This window comes from Hibiscus syriacus, unplaced genomic scaffold (genome assembly GCF_006381635.1).
Source record: "Hibiscus syriacus cultivar Baekdansim isolate YM2019G1 unplaced genomic scaffold, ASM638163v2 tig00111027_pilon, whole genome shotgun sequence".
Taxonomy (NCBI): Eukaryota; Viridiplantae; Streptophyta; class Magnoliopsida; order Malvales; family Malvaceae; genus Hibiscus; species Hibiscus syriacus.
The window spans coordinates 1,188,538-1,206,743 of record NW_024062960.1 but is presented as its reverse complement, the minus strand read 5'-3'; the positions used below and the strand labels follow the sequence as shown (position 1 = coordinate 1,206,743).

At 31.5% G+C, this 18,206-nt stretch overlaps 3 protein-coding genes and 1 pseudogene across 3 annotated transcripts; 2 read left to right on the top strand and 2 right to left on the bottom strand.

Moving 5' to 3' along the window:
* The first annotated feature begins 284 nt into the window (after positions 1 to 284).
* LOC120150866 (BRASSINOSTEROID INSENSITIVE 1-associated receptor kinase 1-like) lies at positions 285 to 5,866 on the top strand. The gene is made up of 11 exons (XM_039163477.1): positions 285 to 545; positions 1,042 to 1,174; positions 1,266 to 1,337; positions 1,865 to 2,008; positions 2,631 to 2,702; positions 2,815 to 2,886; positions 3,021 to 3,097; positions 3,556 to 3,684; positions 3,769 to 4,110; positions 4,464 to 4,858; positions 5,367 to 5,866. The coding sequence occupies exons 1-11, from the start codon at positions 434 to 436 to the stop codon at positions 5,679 to 5,681; spliced, it is 1,863 nt and encodes a 620-aa protein (XP_039019408.1). The 5' UTR covers positions 285 to 433; the 3' UTR covers positions 5,682 to 5,866.
* An 84-nt stretch (positions 5,867 to 5,950) lies between these two features.
* LOC120150900 overlaps positions 5,951 to 18,206 on the bottom strand; it is a 56,971-nt pseudogene continuing 44,715 nt past the window's right edge.
* LOC120150868 (non-specific lipid transfer protein GPI-anchored 31-like) lies at positions 7,816 to 9,312 on the bottom strand. Its single transcript, XM_039163479.1, has 3 exons — positions 8,900 to 9,312; positions 8,628 to 8,654; positions 7,816 to 8,205 (listed from the first exon to the last, which is right to left on the bottom strand). Exons 1-3 carry the CDS (start codon positions 9,261 to 9,263, stop codon positions 8,033 to 8,035), a joined length of 564 nt encoding a protein of 187 aa, XP_039019410.1. The 5' UTR covers positions 9,264 to 9,312; the 3' UTR covers positions 7,816 to 8,032.
* LOC120150867 (chlorophyll a-b binding protein CP24 10A, chloroplastic-like) lies at positions 16,728 to 17,726 on the top strand. Its single transcript, XM_039163478.1, has 2 exons — positions 16,728 to 16,982; positions 17,145 to 17,726. Exons 1-2 carry the CDS (start codon positions 16,756 to 16,758, stop codon positions 17,692 to 17,694), a joined length of 777 nt encoding a protein of 258 aa, XP_039019409.1. The 5' UTR covers positions 16,728 to 16,755; the 3' UTR covers positions 17,695 to 17,726.

Below are 18,206 nucleotides of genomic sequence, written 5' to 3'. Positions count from 1 at the left end.
ACTCTCATCTTTTTCATAGTTGACAAATAAAATAAAAGTAATTCTTCCCCACTCTTTCTTTTGCTTCACTTTTCCCTCTTGCCAAACACAAAATTTTCCTCTCCCAATTTCTCTCAAATTTATTCCAAAATACACAGATACGGAAACAATAGCGTACTTAAGTTATTGTAGTCAAAGAGAGAGACAGTGAGAGAAAGACAGCCAGGAACTTTCTGGAATTTTTAATTTGCGTTTTTCCACTTTGGTTTTAGCTCAGAGTGTTTTCGAAGTTGATTGTATTCTTTTAGTTCTATCTCTCTCTCTCTCTTTTTGTTTATTGATTCTGTCAACGATCAGTACGTGTTAGACTCTGGATATTCGTTTTTAGACCGAACTGATGGCTCCACGATTCGCTAAAGTGGGAGTTTGATGACGGATTTTGAGGATTTAGCTCATGGAATCAAAGATAGCCGAAAGTAAAACGACGGAGGAGCGGTTAATCTCCGCTTGTTTACGGTTGATTTTGGTGCTGGATTTAGTTTTCAGAGTTTCGGCAAATGCGGAAGGTTCGTCATGATCGTTTCCTCTCTCTTTATTTTTTTCATTTTATTTTGCTGCTTAAAATTTCTTTTTGAACTTCGCAAATTATTGTTAAATTAAATGCATAGGATTCACGTTAAATTGATTTAGTAGCTATTTAATTGGTTTAGCAGTGGCACGAGGTTGACTGCTTGTTTTGAATTTCAATCAGCTTCACTGCAGTAATTGACTTGACTGTACTGATACTTGCACGATTCCATAATGATCAGTTTGTGCTAAAGCTTTTTCGATATGATTTACGTCCTAATTCAATGAAAATTCCTGTTTACAAAATGAAATGTTCTTTACCGTTTTTCTGTTTTGACTGCTCTCTGTTGCTGCAAATGGAAGAACATTTATTAGTTCACTTTATATATTTCTTTGTAGTGTATATATATATATATATATTTGTTGGTTGGTGACTGCAAAGAACGATGCCGCACAGCCACCAGTAATCAGTTGCTTTATTTTTGTATTAAACAGGTGATGCTTTGACTGCATTGAAGAACCAATTGGTTGACCCTAATAAAGTGTTGCAAAGTTGGGATGCAACCCTTGTTAATCCTTGTACATGGTTTCATGTTACTTGTAATAATGAAAATAGTGTAACAAGAGTGTAAGTTTACTTATTGATCATTTTCTACTGCATTTGTGTTACTTTCGAGTTCTCTAATATGACATGGTAAATACTTTTCCTTTCGATTTAGGGATCTTGGTAATGCGAATCTAACTGGTCAATTGGTTCCACATCTTGGACAGCTTCCGAATTTGCAGTATTTGTAAGTAGACAATTTTAGACCTTGTATATTTTAAATAGGAAAAACAAAAAACAACCCGTTTCTTACCTGCTGCCACACATTCTTAGAATTATCTAAAGCAGTTAAAGGTAAATAAATAAAGGAGGAGAAAACCACCGGCTAGCTCTTTCAACTAGTTCATGATATCTTTTTTATTGTTTAGGATTACATTTAGAGTTTCCATGATTTAGTTGTAGTGGATAAGTTTATTCAGAATAGTTCTTAAATTTCTAACCATGTAAAACTAAATAATCAAAACTGTCTGGAATGCCGGAGTTACTCTGTGAAATTCAATCCTTCGCCTTAGAAAAAGTAGAAATAGTTGTCAACACTGATATTCTGTGCTTTTGTCACTATACACTGGTTATATCTGTTATGTGATCTTAATCTTGAAGATTGTTGTATTCCACTGGATATGGTTGCATTTTTCATAGACACATTCTTGGATTACGTGCTTATAATAAATTTCTTTTGCCGAAGAATTACTAACTCAATTTTTTTTATGACAGGGAGCTTTATAGTAATAACATATCCGGGATAATCCCAGAGGATCTTGGGAATTTGACAAATTTAGTGAGCTTGGATCTTTACTTGAATTCTTTATCAGGACACATTCCATCTACTCTGGGCAAGCTTCAAAAACTACGATTCCTGTATGAGTTCATTTTACATTCTTATGCAGTTAATTTACCAAATTTCTTCATGCTCTTGCTTTCTTGTCACATGTTCTAGTATATCTAGAAGGCTTTTTTATGTGTTGATACATTGCTGGCTGAACTGAATCTGTAAATTGTATTATTACTAAAAAAGTATGTCCTTATTTATAATTTTTGTAGATACATGTGTTTCCTCTTCTCTTCAATATATGCATAATGTTGGTTGAGTCCAAAATGTCTCTGGGCTGTAATTCGAATCCACAACTGATGTGAGTTTCATGTAGTTTTAAGTCTAAAAAGTTGCAGGGCCGATGGTGCTTGATTTATATGAGCATTATAGAAATGGTTTCTTTTTGTGGTAGGCTTCTGTGGAAATGATGCTTGGTTGATATGGGCACTATAGAAATGTTCTATGTAGTACACTGCCGAGCCAATGGTACTTGGTTAATATGGGCACTATTGAAATGGTTTGTTTGTAGCTGGCTTCTCTCTCTCTCTCTCTCACAGACACATACACACACCTGTGCTGAAATTATTCACTAAGCATGAGTTTTATTAGTTATGTATCTAGGAATGTAATCAATATGCAATGTTTTGATGCTTTCATTCTGTGGAGTAGGCGTCTCAACAACAACACGTTGACAGGACAAATTCCTATGCCCTTAACAACTATTATGTCACTGCAAGTGCTGTGAGTGTTTCTGTTAGATTTTTTATAAAAACAAAATTCACACATTTTCTGTTCAACCTTTTCTTCAAGAACAATACATTAGTGGTGTAGAATGTTGTCTTATGTGATGCAGGGATCTTTCAAACAATAAGCTAGAAGGAGATATTCCGGTTAATGGTTCCTTTTCACTATTCACTCCTATCAGGTTTTTCTCTTATGCTATTTTATTTTTCTCACCCTAACTGCCGACTGTCATCTCAATTGCCTGTTCCTGTTTTTTCATATTTATATTCTCAGGCCAGCTTCTTGATTTTCTTCATATTTTTTTTTCTCTTTCAGTTTTTCTAATAATCGACTGAATAATCCTCCACCTGCTCCACCGCCTCCTATCACACCTACAGCTCCAATTCCATCAGGTCTTTTTCTTGATTTTATTAACTTTTAATTGTGCTTAACTTTGGGGCTTGCTACTTTTTTGAATGTATTTGTATATATTTTTTGGTGGGAGCTGAAATATTCCTTGGTCTTTGCATTCACAATTTTTTGGTATTACCATGTACCTTGTAACATACAAAGAAATGTAGATCTGAGTATATTGCTGATCCTCAGCTTCCTTATATCTGGATCTGTTTTTTAAGAAGGTGCCTTTGAGCTCAGATCTAATTTCTGATGATAATTGTACCAAGGATGGGTTTAGGTTCCTTGGTGGGCTGGAACATTATTTGTTCCTCTGATCCCCACAAGTTATTTCAGTTGAAATGTTTCCCGCTTCATTGGTGTTGGTATCAGATGAAAATGTTAATGGTTGTGAATATTCTTGATACAGGTGTGTTGTGTTAACAGTATCTAGATTTATCTATTTTCATACTTGCAGGTAATAGTGCCACTGGTGCTATTGCTGGAGGAGTTGCTGCTGGCGCTGCCCTGCTTTTTGCTGCTCCTGCAATTGTACTTGCTTGGTGGCGAAAAAGGAAACCAGAAGATCATTTCTTTGATGTCCCTGGTTAGTGATTTGTCAAAAGACGGGTTTAATTGGTTGTATTTCAATATGTGCATGCATTTACTTATTTTCTAGTTTTCTTTACAGCTGAGGAGGACCCAGAAGTTCATTTAGGACAACTTAAAAGATTTTCTTTGCGTGAACTACAAGTGGCAACGGATAATTTCAGCAACAAAAACATTCTAGGTAGAGGTGGCTTTGGTAAAGTTTATAAGGGTCGCTTAGCTGATGGTTCTCTAGTGGCAGTAAAAAGACTGAAAGAGGAGCGTACTCAAGGTGGAGAATTGCAGTTCCAAACAGAGGTGGAAATGATAAGTATGGCTGTACATCGGAATCTATTACGTCTTCGTGGCTTTTGCATGACCCCTACAGAACGGCTGCTAGTCTATCCCTTTATGGTTAACGGTAGTGTTGCATCCTGTTTGCGAGGTACTGCCTGTTGTCTCCTTGTTTATTTCTTTAGTCACATTTTCCCTGTTTGTGCTTGTGCTGTCTGTATTACTTGTGCCTTTTGTTTTATATATGTTCTTCTGGTTACCGATTTCTTTCTGACATAAATTGTTTAAGCTTATGTGATCTTCAATTGTCAATATCAGCTCTATCGATTCTTCAGTTTGAGATGATATTTTGAATTACTTGTTCACATATCCGAATCTCTTATGATAACATTTTTTTTAAACTTTTAAATTCATCCTCTTGGTGAATGCGGTTTGTCTTTGAATCTAAGTAGAATTGTGAGAAATTCATGGACCATCTATTTATCTGATATATACATTCTCTAGAACGCCCGGAGTCTCAGGCACCACTAGACTGGGCTATAAGAAAACGGATTGCATTGGGAGCTGCAAGGGGGCTTGCATATTTGCATGATCATTGTGACCCAAAGATTATACACCGTGATGTAAAGGCTGCGAATATATTGTTGGATGAGGAATTCGAAGCGGTTGTCGGGGACTTTGGGCTGGCCAAACTGATGGACTACAAAGATACTCATGTCACAACTGCCGTTCGTGGCACAATTGGTCATATAGCTCCTGAATACCTATCAACTGGAAAGTCATCAGAGAAAACGGATGTTTTTGGTTACGGTGTTATGCTTCTGGAGCTCATTACAGGGCAGAGGGCTTTCGATCTTGCTCGGCTTGCAAATGATGATGATGTCATGTTGCTTGATTGGGTGAGTACTGTCTTCCTATCACGCTTGTCTCGATGATGCATTTCGAAGTTTAACTTATCATCCTTGTCTATGGCCTTGGAACTATTTAACTATTGCTCTACTTGGTTGACCAAAAGAAATACACTAAATACGGAAGCGTAATATTATTTTCCGGCAATGTGAAAATGCAAAAGCCAAAAAATAGAAAGAGTTGGAAATTAAGAAAGATTTTTCTACAATGTGAAGAGGGAAACATTTAATGTAGAAATAGTTTTTTTGATAGGTTCCATCCCATTCTATGTTATTCGAACTTGTGTACGAGTGTCGGATACAAGAATGAGCCTGATCTCTATACCCATGTCTAAATATGCCCCAAACACGAGACTTGAACACGGGCACTCCAAGTATGTGCTTCGGATGGTCGCATTGTTTGAAATGTACCTTGATTCAAAACAAATGGTATGCGAGAAGTAAAGAAACAATTGGTTTTTGTTTTTCATTTTTTTTCTCCCTCGTGCTGAAATTTCAGGTGAAAGGACTTCTAAAAGACAGGAAATTAGAAACGCTGGTCGATACCGATCTTCAGGGCAATTACGCCGACCACGAAGTGGAACAACTAATCCAGGTAGCTCTTTTATGCACTCAAGGCACCCCGAAGGAACGACCGAATATGGCCGAAGTGGTCAGGATGTTGGAGGGTGATGGGTTAGCCGAAAGATGGGAAGAGTGGCAGGAGGAGATGTTCCGGCAAGAGGTTAACCATAACCACCACCCGAATGCCGATTGGATCATTGCAGACTCCACTTCTCATATCCCTCCGGACGAACTATCCGGTCCGAGATAACCCCATTTCCGCCAAAAATACAAAACACTCACCATTTGTGGATATAAAATATAATTTGTCTCAGGTCTTACCTCCCCTTTTCCATATTTTTTATCCCCATTTTATCCTATATACGTGTAGAGAAATCTTTTTGTAATTTTTATAGGGTTGCCAACTGCAGCAGTCAAGAAAAACATTAGGTGCTACAGAAAATAAGTAAAAATAAGTCAAGTGAGTTTGATCATACTTTAATTTAAATAGTATTTATATTATATTATATAATATTTCAAACTCAAACATCAATATATATTCTAATTAATATTATAAATATATTTTATTGTATTTTATATTTTATGTTATAGCTAATATATGTTTATCTTTACACACTTTTTGTTCATTAATCTTTTAATTATAAATAATATTTTTTAAATTAATACATTGTAATTAATGTTAAAATGTAATAATATATTATTTTGAAATTTATGTTTTGATTAATATATTTTTATAAAATAAATAAAATTAAATTAATTTCAATTATAATTCAATTTAAATGTTATTTTTTATAAAATTATGATTATTTTTTATTTGAATTAGTAATTATGTCATCATATTTTTAGAGTATATTAATTTATTAAAAAAATCAATATATCATATGTCACAACATTTGTTATTATCGTAATAATTAAAAATGAATTAAAAATTTAATAAATTTTAAAATATTTCAAAGACTACTTAAATACTTTACCTTTGATGAGTCGAATGTCTAATGTGCGACAACATTAATATACGGTTAATGGAAGGTGTTATCAGAAATGTTATTATTTTTTTAATATTTTTGGTAAAAACTTACCTAAAATATTATTATTTATACCGAAAATGTTTAACATATCCGATAAAATACTATCTAAAACATTATTTTTTCTACCGAAAATATTAATATTGTGCACTTTACCGAAAATGTTAAAAAACATTAACATTTCAGGTAAAAAAATAATATTTTAAGTAATTTTTTATAAAAAATATTAAAAAAATATTAACTTTTCTGATAACATCTTTCTTTCCCTTAATAATATATTAAGATTATTGTACGACATAATTATTTAAGACTCCCAAATAGGGATGTCAAATGGGCGGGTCGGGTGCGGATACCCCCTCCCCCATCCCCAAACCAGCCTAATATTTTTAAATCCACCACCCGCCCACCACCCATGATGGGTACAAATTTTCAAATCCACACCCGCCCACGCGGGTACATTTTCAAATCCATCCCCACACCCACTACGACATACCCATCTAGACCCGCCTGACAGCAAACTAATGGGATGTTGGAGTTGGTTCCTAGACAGTTCGTGATGGGGTAGCAGCGCATGCTTCAATTTGTCAGAGGAGTAACTCTATGAATGTTATGGGGACAGATTGTAAGGAGCATGTAGTCGCAGAGCTGGATTGTTTTGTTGCTTTCGATGTTAATGCTCATAGTGCGCCTAATATTTTTGAGGGGCTAAAGAACATGAAAACTGATGCTTTTGATGTTAATGCTTATAATACGACTAATTTGTGTTTGGATGAGCAGCATGGCTAAAGAACATGAAAAGTGACGTGGTTAGTGGGATTATGAGTTTAATCAAAGAGTCGAATATTTTCCTAATTAAAGACCAGATTAAAGACTAAATATCCTTAATATTTGGATAAATTATATGTTATATATTATACAATATTAAAATTTATAAATTAGTCTTTAAAATTACACCTAAATTCATAATTGTCCAAAATTTAATAGATATTTAGCTGGTGGGCGGATGTGGGGCGGGCGGATGCGGGGCGGGTAATGTCTCAAACCCATTACCCGCCCACCACCCACGACGGATACTACTTTATAAATCCACACTCGCCCACTACCCGCTAAAATTATACCCATCTCCACTCCAATTAGAACAGATACGATGCAAAATCCACGAAACTGTACCTGTTTGCCATCCCTACTCCCAAACTTCCTCCAAGATGGATGGCTTTTGCAGCAAGGATAAGTAGTAGGCCATCTTGTCATTTCAACGAGTCGCCTTTTGAATTTTAGCCGAGAGGTTGACGAAATTGTCCATCGTTACACATCAAAACATGTTTAAATGGGTTATATGAAATAACAGTAACACGATTAGGGAAAATGCCCTTTCCGGGTTCAATTCAGCGGGTAAAATTAAGAGTTACAAATGGGAATCAAATGGTCCAAATCCAATAAGGGTTTCAAAGTAACCCACAACCATGAAAAAAAATACAGAGGGAACTAACTAAAACACAAACATACCATCAAAATGGTCTCTCACTCCCCTATATTGATAGATATACCGCTTCCCTCGGAATTATCCGTAACGATTTTAACATAATACGTAGCCGGAGACTAATGTACTTATAATGCCTACGACAAGAGATCCGGCTGAAACCAAAAGCACCGAAGAGCCTGAGCTGCCGGGGGCTGGTGCTGGTGCCAACTCGTTTGCGCTTTCTGAGGATGCTGTGGGTGCACCTGCTGTGGCTGATGGTTGCACATCTGCATTATTTGGCAAGGAATTGGATAAAATTAGATTACTAATGCAGAATAAAGGATGGGGCCTAAAGGACATTATTTGCTAAAATCCAAAGATCTTTTAGGACCATGTCTCAAACATGAAATCTATTGCTTAAAATAGCTCATTTCACCATAACCAAAGTAAAATTTGAGAAATCAATCACATGTACACGTACGCATATGCATACACATATGCGGTCGAGTCGCTCCCGAAAGAGTTAGCGGGGGCGGTCGCTACCCTCTAAAACTTTCAGATTCCCATCTAATTTAATTTTTTTTTCTATTGATAATATGCTTTTATCCTCCTCAAATTTTATAAATTCATCTCTTATCATAAAATTCTTAGTCCCTCCCAATATATATATCTATGTCAAGATAAGGATCAGATTCATGAGCGCATGTACCTGGAGCACCAGCAGGAGTGACAGACACTGCCAAAACACAAAATAACAACATTATTGCCCTAATCCATCAGTTCTAGAGCCCAAAATCTATTGTTTTTCCCTTGTTCAAATGAAGAAATGCATGAAAATGATGCTTCATTTCTTTTCCAGACTGAACTAAAAGTTGAAAAATTCCCATGAAATTGTCACATTATAAACCAGATAACAAATCTAATGTAGATCCCAATAAGACAAGTAGCAAAAACACAGCCTTTAAATCTAAAGTCGCTCACCGGCGCAGTTAGTGGCGGAAGGAGCAGAAACTTTGCAAGCGGCGGGCAAAGTGGAGGCTTTGGTGACATTCAGAGAGACACCCATAGAAGCACTGCTCTTAAAAGCTTCACATAAGCACTCTGGGCCCGTTTTCAGCACGGTTTTCAACCCGGAACAGCAAGTTCCTTCCGGCTTCGACACCTCGCTCCCGCTCGACACGAACGACAAACAATCCGCCATGTTCAGGATCAGAGTCGAGCAGTCGACGGTGGGGGTGGTGGAGGAAGACGGTGATGGCGCCGTCGCGTGGTGGTGGGCGGAATCAAAAGCCGAGATTGAGAGAATGGCGAGGCCGAAAGCAAAAGTGATTATTGAGACCACCATTGCCGCAAAGGAGTGGGTTTTGGTTTTGTTCCGGAGGTGGGACGACACTGTGGGAATTGAAATACAGGGTGGCGAGGGGGTTTTTATTGCTGGGGAGAGGGAGAAAAATATATTTAAAATAATAAATAAAGAGTTAATTGTATTAATATACCCAAACTATGATTCCCTTTCAAATTGGTCATCAAATCTTTGGATATTCCAATTCATCACCGAACTATAACTCTCAATCTAAACTAGTCCTTAAACTTTTGAACATTTCAATCTCATCGCAAAATTATGACTCTCATTCTAAATTAATCTTTAAACTTTTGAATCTTCCAATTTCATCCCAAAATTAATTCAAATATGTAATTAGTTTCAACCATAATTTAACCTAAATTTTATTTTGTTCAAACATATAATAATATAGTTTGACCTAATAATTTTATTAACAAAGAATGTGATTAGAATATACATATAGTTTGGGATAGAATTGAAATGTTTAAAAGTTTAGGAATAAATTTAGAATAAAGATCATAGTCTAGGAATAAAATTGAAATATTCAAAAGTTTATAGACTAATTTAAAATAATAGTTATAGTTTGAGGATGAAATTAGAATATTCTAAAGTTTAGAATAATAAGAATCATCGCCTGAAGATGTGTGATGTAATTAACTCATAAAGAAATTTTAAATTAAATTTAATTTTACAAATATATCTATTTAAACACTTCTTAATATATTTAAATAACTCTAAACTTTAAACTCCAAAATATTAATCTTAAAATTTATAATCATAAACCTTAAAAAGAACATAAAATATTAAATATAAACTTACTACTATTAATATATATTTTAAATAAATTTAACTCTAAATTTAAGTATTTTGGAGTATATGTATAGATGATAATGGAAAAAACGGTGAAAATAAGCAATGATGAATGACACAGTAACATTGTGTTGGAAATGATTTGCTTAGTTAGCTTTTAAATGGGGTCCATAACATCTAATCTAATGCATGCTTCAAAGGGCAATGAGCTGTGTGCCTTTGCGTTCATGATTTCACTAACTTGCCTTGTAATAATTCTTTTTTTAAGTGATCCTATAATAATTGAGCTACGTGGTCATATTTAATCATTTATAAAATTAATTAATGTATAAAATGAGTTAATTACATAAGAGGTCCCCAAACTATGATCTTAATTTAAAATTAGTATATAAACTTTATTTTTTTAGTAATCTGGGATAAGTACAAAATAATATATGTTCAAAGATAACTGTCAACCATTTAACATTGAGTGCTCGTACCCGTGACATTCTTAGTGCTCGAACCCGGTACCTTAAGAAATAATAATAATTCATTTATCACTAAAGTCACTGGAGTTCGTGCTAGTATATAAACTTTAAAAATGCTCTATACGAGTATTCGAACTATAACCTCATTCTAGATTGGTTCTTAAATTTTAAAATATTTTATATCATTCCTCAAAGTATTATTATCATTCAATTTTGATCATTTCGTTACTGTATCCTTAACTCTGTTAGTTAAGAAAATCTATTTTTGAAGGTCTTGAGAATCAACCTGTGTCATTCCAAAAAAATAAATATGTTTTTGAAGGTCTTGAGAATTTTTAGGTCACACTATGACCATAAAAATATATTATTTTTTAACTACTAGAGTTAACAACATGCTAACAGAATGACCAAAATAGAATGATACTAGTAATTTGAGTTACATAAAATATTTAAATTTTAGAGACTTACTTAGAATGTGAGTCATAGTTTGGAGACTCATATATAACGTTTTAAAGTTTAGTGACTAGTTTATAATGAAGGTCATAATTTGGAAATCTTATATACAATCATCTCTAAAAATATCACAAAAAGTAGTGTCATTGTTATTGCAACATGCATCGAAACATGATTTCAAACACGTTTAAACGTTCAATATTCTTCAATATATAAATAACAGAAGAAATTATTATAAACAAGTCACTTCATTGCTGCAAAACGTGATCCGATATAATAACATTTGTAGTCCTCAAAACTTATACATTCTATCAATTTTATCCTAAATCAAATTCTTCATAATTAAATAATTCTGTCAATTTAGTATCTTTTTATGATACTGTCAAACTAAGCAAATCCACTGGATCAAAACAATATTTGAAAAAGTACATTATGCCATAAACAAACGAGACAAATAAAGACTAAAATGATAATTTTTTTAAATATGATAGATTAAATTAAATTTATTGAATTATTTCAAATTAAAATTAAACTAATAGATTATATAAATTTTGAAGATTAAAACAATTATTACATCATGGTCGTGACTTTTTGTAGCAAAAAGAATATGATGAAAAAAACACTTTTCCCTTCTCAGGGTGTGTGCATGCCAACGGGAAATTATCATTGCAGATGCTCGCACTACATGTTTTAGAGGGACCCCTTTGTTTATTGCTACAAATGTTCTAATTTACGAACTTTAAAATATTATAACGGTTAATGATAAAATTAAAATAAAAAAATTTAAATTTAAAAAGTATTTAAAAAAAATTGTGACATTAATATATAATTATATTAAAAAAAATTATGATTAATTAATCCAGATCGAAAATTATAAAAACTGATCATAGGATTGATTTCTTAATCCATTTTGTTCTATTACCACGGTATCTCCAAATTCAAATTCTTCTTCGACGAGAGCTTTTGTAACACAATGTTAAACGATATTTTATTTCAAATAGTGATGGAATATTATGAAATTTGTCAAACAAATAATTGAAGTTGTCCTAAAGATGCTTAGATTTTGAAAATTTGTCGACCCATTTCTCTCCCAACATTGTTTATGATTTTGCTGGAAAACATCATGTGTAAGCCGCCGCCCACCACCAAATTAGGCTTTTGTTGAGTGGTTGTGGGGTAGGTTTCATGTTTGAAATGAAAAGATGAATAGTTCCAATGCCATGGAACAATGAGATCGGTGGGAAATCAATAAAGTTGTTTATTATCTATATTATTGATGAATTCAAATTTAAATCGAAATAATAAATTCAGACGGTCCAATCGTTATATATGATGGTCGATGAACCTTAAATGCCCCCGTAAAATTCACATTAACCTTCTTATCAAATGCATCATATTGGATTTCTAAGAGCCTCTCTCAAAGGTCATAAAATTATTCTAAAGCTTTTGAATATTTTGAACCTTAATCTTGTTTGTAACTTTTTGTAATAGATAACCTGTTTGTATTCTTATTAATAATCAAGTGACTTATGATGTAATTTATCATTATTGTCATCTTAATTTGACGTTGACAAAAATATGAGCTCACTTTTATGCTTAGGCCCAACTTATAATAAGATTGAGTAGTTTGATTGGGTCATAATAAATAAATTAAAATTAGTGTTATATTATATAATTTTATATTTACTATTAAGAGGTAAAATACGTTGAATATTTCTGAATCGTTAAATGAACATAGTCATATTTTCAATTAAACTTTTATATTAAATATGGGATGAATATAATTATATTTAAACATAGGTTAGATTTTATTAAGATTATATTATATCGGGTTCGATTTAATCAAAAACACATTCTACTCACTCGTTGTTATCTCTTTCTTATGCTATTTTTATATTATAGATTTAACGCGATTTTCTCGAAAAATCACCTTTATAATTATTATTTTCTTGTCAGACACCGTTTAAACTTTATTTTTTGATCTAATACCCTTTGCAGGAAGACGCGATCTCTGCACTGCGCCTTACACCACTTGACAGAAGGCTATATGTAATTAATTTCTATTAGGGTGATATTTGTACAAACACGCCAACTTTATTTTATTTATTTTTTGTGTGATATTATTTTTTAACAACAGTTAATAATTTTTATTGACTTTAAAAATTAATTGTTTAAAAATATAAAAATATTAAAATACACTTTTAATTACAATTGAGAGTTCAAATGAATTATTATTCATTTTTTTAAAAAATCAATAAAAATACAATAAAAAATAATTAAAAGTGAATAAAATTCAATAAAAAAAGAATGCAAAGCTAAAAAATATCACCTCTTTATTTAAAATATTATTTTTAATATTAATTTTAAAAAATATAAAATCAAAATCAAAATAATTTTATTTATTTTTTGTGTGATATTATTTTTTAACAACCGTTAATAATTTTTAGTGACTTTAAAAATTAATTGTTTAAAAATATAAAAATATTAAAATAAACTTTTAATTACAATTGAAAGTTCAAATGAATTATTATTCATTTTTAAAATCAATAAAAATACAATAAAAAATAATTAAAAGTGAATAAAATTCAATAAAAAAAGAATGCAAAGCTATTCATTTTTTTTTAAAAAATCAATAAAAATACAATAAAAAATAATTAAAAGTGAATAAAATTCAATAAAAAAAGAATGCAAAGCTAAAAAATATCACCTCTTTATTTAAAATATTATTTTTAATATTAATTTTAAAAAATATAAAATCAAAATAATTTTATTTATTTTTTGTGTGATATTATTTTTTAACAACCATTAATAATTTTTAGTGACTTTAAAAATTAATTGTTTAAAAATATAAAAATATTAAAATAAACTTTTAATTACAATTGAAAGTTCAAATGAATTATTATTCATTTTTTTAAAAAATCAATAAAAATACAATAAAAAATAATTAAAAGTGAATAAAATTCAATAAAAAAAGAATGCAAAGCTAAAAAATATCACCTCTTTATTTAAAATATTTTTTTAATATTAATTTTAAAAAATATAAAATAAAAATAAAAATAATTTTATTAAAAATGAATAAACATTATCAACTATTATTAAAAAATAATAATTAATGAATAATAATTCATTTAATCCCTCAGTTGTAATTAAAAGTTTATTTTAATATTTTTTATATTTCTAAACAATTAATTTTAAAAGTCAATAAATTTTTTCAAAAATATATGAAATTTATAATTTTTTAAATAATAAAATATTTATCATCATCATCATTTTGTAAAAAAATACTATTTATAAAACTTTTATAAAATTATTCATATTTTAAAATACTTACTCTCAAAGTTTTTCTATACTAGATTATACATATTGTGTAATTTCATGCAAAAATCAAAATAATTTTATTAAAAATGAATAAACATTATCAACTGTTGTTAAAAAATAATAATTAATGAATAATAATTCATTTGTTTCCTCAATTGTAATTAAAATTTATTTTGATATTTTTATATTTTTAAACAATTAATTTTAAAAGTCAATAAATTTTCAAAATATATGAAATTTATAATTTTTTAAATTATAAAATATTTATCATCATCATCATCAACATTTTGTAAAAGAAATATTAGTTATAAAACTTTTATAAAACTATTCATATTTTAAAATACTTACTCTTAAAGTTTTCTATACTAGATTATACGTATTGTGTAATTTCATGTAAAAATAAAAATTTATCGAGTTATAAAATAATTTGCAAAAGAATATTTGAAGATTTTAATGTATAAATTTTTTTTTCACACACAAAAAATAAATATATAAAGTTGATGGTTTTACACAAATATCACCGTAATAGAAATTAATTACATATGAGGCATCATTTTAAAAATATTTAAAAAATTAATACCCGAGGTTTTTACACTTTTTACAAGGTGCGCTTCAGGGCGCGCGCCTAGAGGTGGGTATACGGGCTACCCGTCCGTTTAGCCCGCGGGTTTTGACGGTGCGGGCTTAAACAGAGCAGTTTAAAAAGCCCACATACATACACTGTTTTGAATTCTAAGGCCCGCGGCCCGTCCATTTAACTCTCGGGTTAAACAGGCTTACCCGCAGCCCGTTAAATAAAAATAATTTTAAATACTTTAAATGCAATAAAAAAAATGTTCTAACTTTCTACACCTTTAAAAATGGTCCATTAACTTGAAAAGGAAGGTAGCACCGTAAAAAATTAAATAATATTTAAATTTTATTTTAAATAGCCGTAAATGATTATAAAATAATATTTTTTTAAATTTTTTTAATCATTAATATATATAACGATATAATTACTTAAACTCAAATTAAAAAAAAACAATATTCACTTATATCACCAAATTTAAAAACAAATAAAACAATAACAACATTATATTTTTATAAAACACAATTATTCAATTCTATAATATGAAGACACAGAAGTGTCTGCAAGCAGAAATTCAAATAGAAAAATTTAACAAAGTCAAATATTATACAAATCTAACAAATTTTCTTTTGTAAAAGCCTTTAAAAGTTGAAAAGTATGTTTTCAATTTTTTTCTTTTACTTTTCTTTCTTATTTTTAATCCAAATATTACGTGTCATGTGATATATTATTAGAATATCACATGACTTTTTATAGGTAAAGAACAAAATGAATAACATACTTCATGAAAAAATAAAAGTCAAAATTAAATAAAAAAAATCTTTAAATACCAAAGTGATAATGATGTAAATTCTATAAGACTAAAATACTATATAAATCTTTTAATTTTTATTTTTTAAAATGAAGAATAATTTGATACATTGTAAATGAAAAAAAAATATCAAGTAGTGGTAGAATTATGACAAATGCCCTAATAAATTTAAGAACTACAATGGTTATAAGTAACATCATATTTATAGTTAATTTATTTTCTTTTTCCATAATTTTTTTTAAGTTTATTTCCTCTAAAATTTTATAAATTTTAAATTAAGCGGGCTATTACGGGCTTCGCGGGCTACCCGCGGTTATACCCATTAAACCTGCAATTTAAACGAGCTTCAGTTTTTGATGTCCAAAACCTGCACGGGTCGCGGGTTAAACGGGTAGCCCACGGGCCTTAGCCCATATACCCACCTCTAGGCGCACCTTACCCCACGTGGTGCCATATCAACGTAAGGCGCGGTACAAGGGTCGCGCCTTCCTGCAAAGGGTGTTAAATCGAAAAATAAAGTCTAAACGATGTTTGACAAATAATAATTATAAGGGTAATTTTTCGGGAAATTCGCCTAGATTTAATCCATGTTATCTAATTTAGTCATTTTTAGTCGTATCTTTCAAAATTCAAAATTTTAATCATGACCTAAACAATATACGTGAGTTTTATATTTAGTTCTTATTCGTTAATCATTTTAGTCTTTACAATTTAATAATATTATTCATACACCCTTCTGAGTAGAACTAAATTTTTAAAATTTAAAAAATATAGAACATGGAGTCGATTAAATTATAGTATACAAAAAATATAAACTAATACGGAAAAGACTATATCAAATCATTTTTTTAAAAAGAAAATATTTATTTATTTAAGATGAATCCAAAATCCAAATAGTTTGGAACGTGTCAAAAAGACAAAACAGAAGATGCAAAGTGGCGAAGTCCACGTGGTTGGAAGCAAGTTGGAGATGTTAATGGATTTTAAATCTAAAATAATCCTCTCTAGATTTCTCCAGACAATTTTAAAGCAGCAGAACATCAACTGCCCATTTCCATTACAAAAATGTCTTCAACATCTGGAGCTGTAATAAATGGTTTAGGATCTTCATTTCTGTGTGCAGGAAAGAGGGTGCAGGCCCTTTGGGGTGCTAGTAATGGAGCCAGGGTGGTAACCCCTGCAACCGGAAAGAGGAAGTTGGTTGTCGTAGCGGCTGCACCGGCTAAGAAGTCTTGGCTCCCTGGGGTTAGAGGTGGTGGCAACTTAGTTGACCCCGAGTGGCTCGATGGATCGTACGTATTCTTCGATTTGAATTGAATTAATCAATAGAAGTTTGATCGAATTTTAGTTCGTTTGAAATGATTTTAGATTGAAGATGAATTTTATTATTAATCAAATCGATGGTCTAAAAGTCACTAAATAATTCTACTTTGATCTTGATTTTCAAATTACAGGCTTCCTGGAGATTACGGATTCGACCCGTTAGGACTAGGTAAGGACCCAGTTTTCCTGAGATGGTACAGGGAAGCTGAGCTGATCCACGGGCGTTGGGCCATGACCGCCGTTGTCGGCATCTTCATAGGCCAAGCATGGAGTGGCATACCATGGTTCGAGGCCGGAGCCGACCCGGGTGCAATAGCCCCATTCTCATTCGGCTCACTTCTCGGAACCCAACTCCTCCTCATGGGCTGGGTCGAGAGCAAGCGATGGGTAGACTTTTTCAACCCGCAATCTCAATCCGTGGACTGGGCCACTCCGTGGTCGAAGACTGCCGAGAACTTTGCCAACTCCACCGGGCAGCAAGGTTACCCGGGAGGCAAGTTCTTCGACCCGTTAGGACTCGCGGGAACCATCAAGAACGGTGAATACATCCCCGATTACGACAAGCTCGAGAGACTTCAGGTGGCTGAGATTAAGCATGCTAGGATTGCGATGTTGGCCATGTTGATTTTCTACTTGGAAGCTGGACAAGGAAAGACACCCCTCGGTGCTCTTGGGTTGTAAAGAAAATTAAAAACTAGCAAAAAGCTAATGTAGGAAAATAATGGACTTGGTAAGATTCTCGAAATAAATTAATATTATACCATGTCTCAAAAGTTATTAATTAGAAGTTTTTTAATCAGTAATTAGTTTGTTAATACAGCAAGATTGTATTTTTTAGTATAAAAACCCTCTGATGCCATGGACTATCCCAAGTATTATAATTCATTTTTCTAAAATAAAATCATATTTCATGGTTATTTATTATTTGTATTCTAATCCTAATTCTTAATACAAATCTCATTGCCGCTCACTTGTCTCACATCTCCACCCTTAATGGCTCCTCTCTCACATTACATAATACACATCAATATTTATATAACAATTATAATTTTTGTATTAATTTTATTATTAAAGGACTTGATTATCATATACTGATAGTTTGGAGATAAAGTTAAAATGTTAAAGGAATTAAAGATTAATTTAAAATAAAAATCATAATTTAAAGATAAAATTGAAAGAATCAAACTTAAATA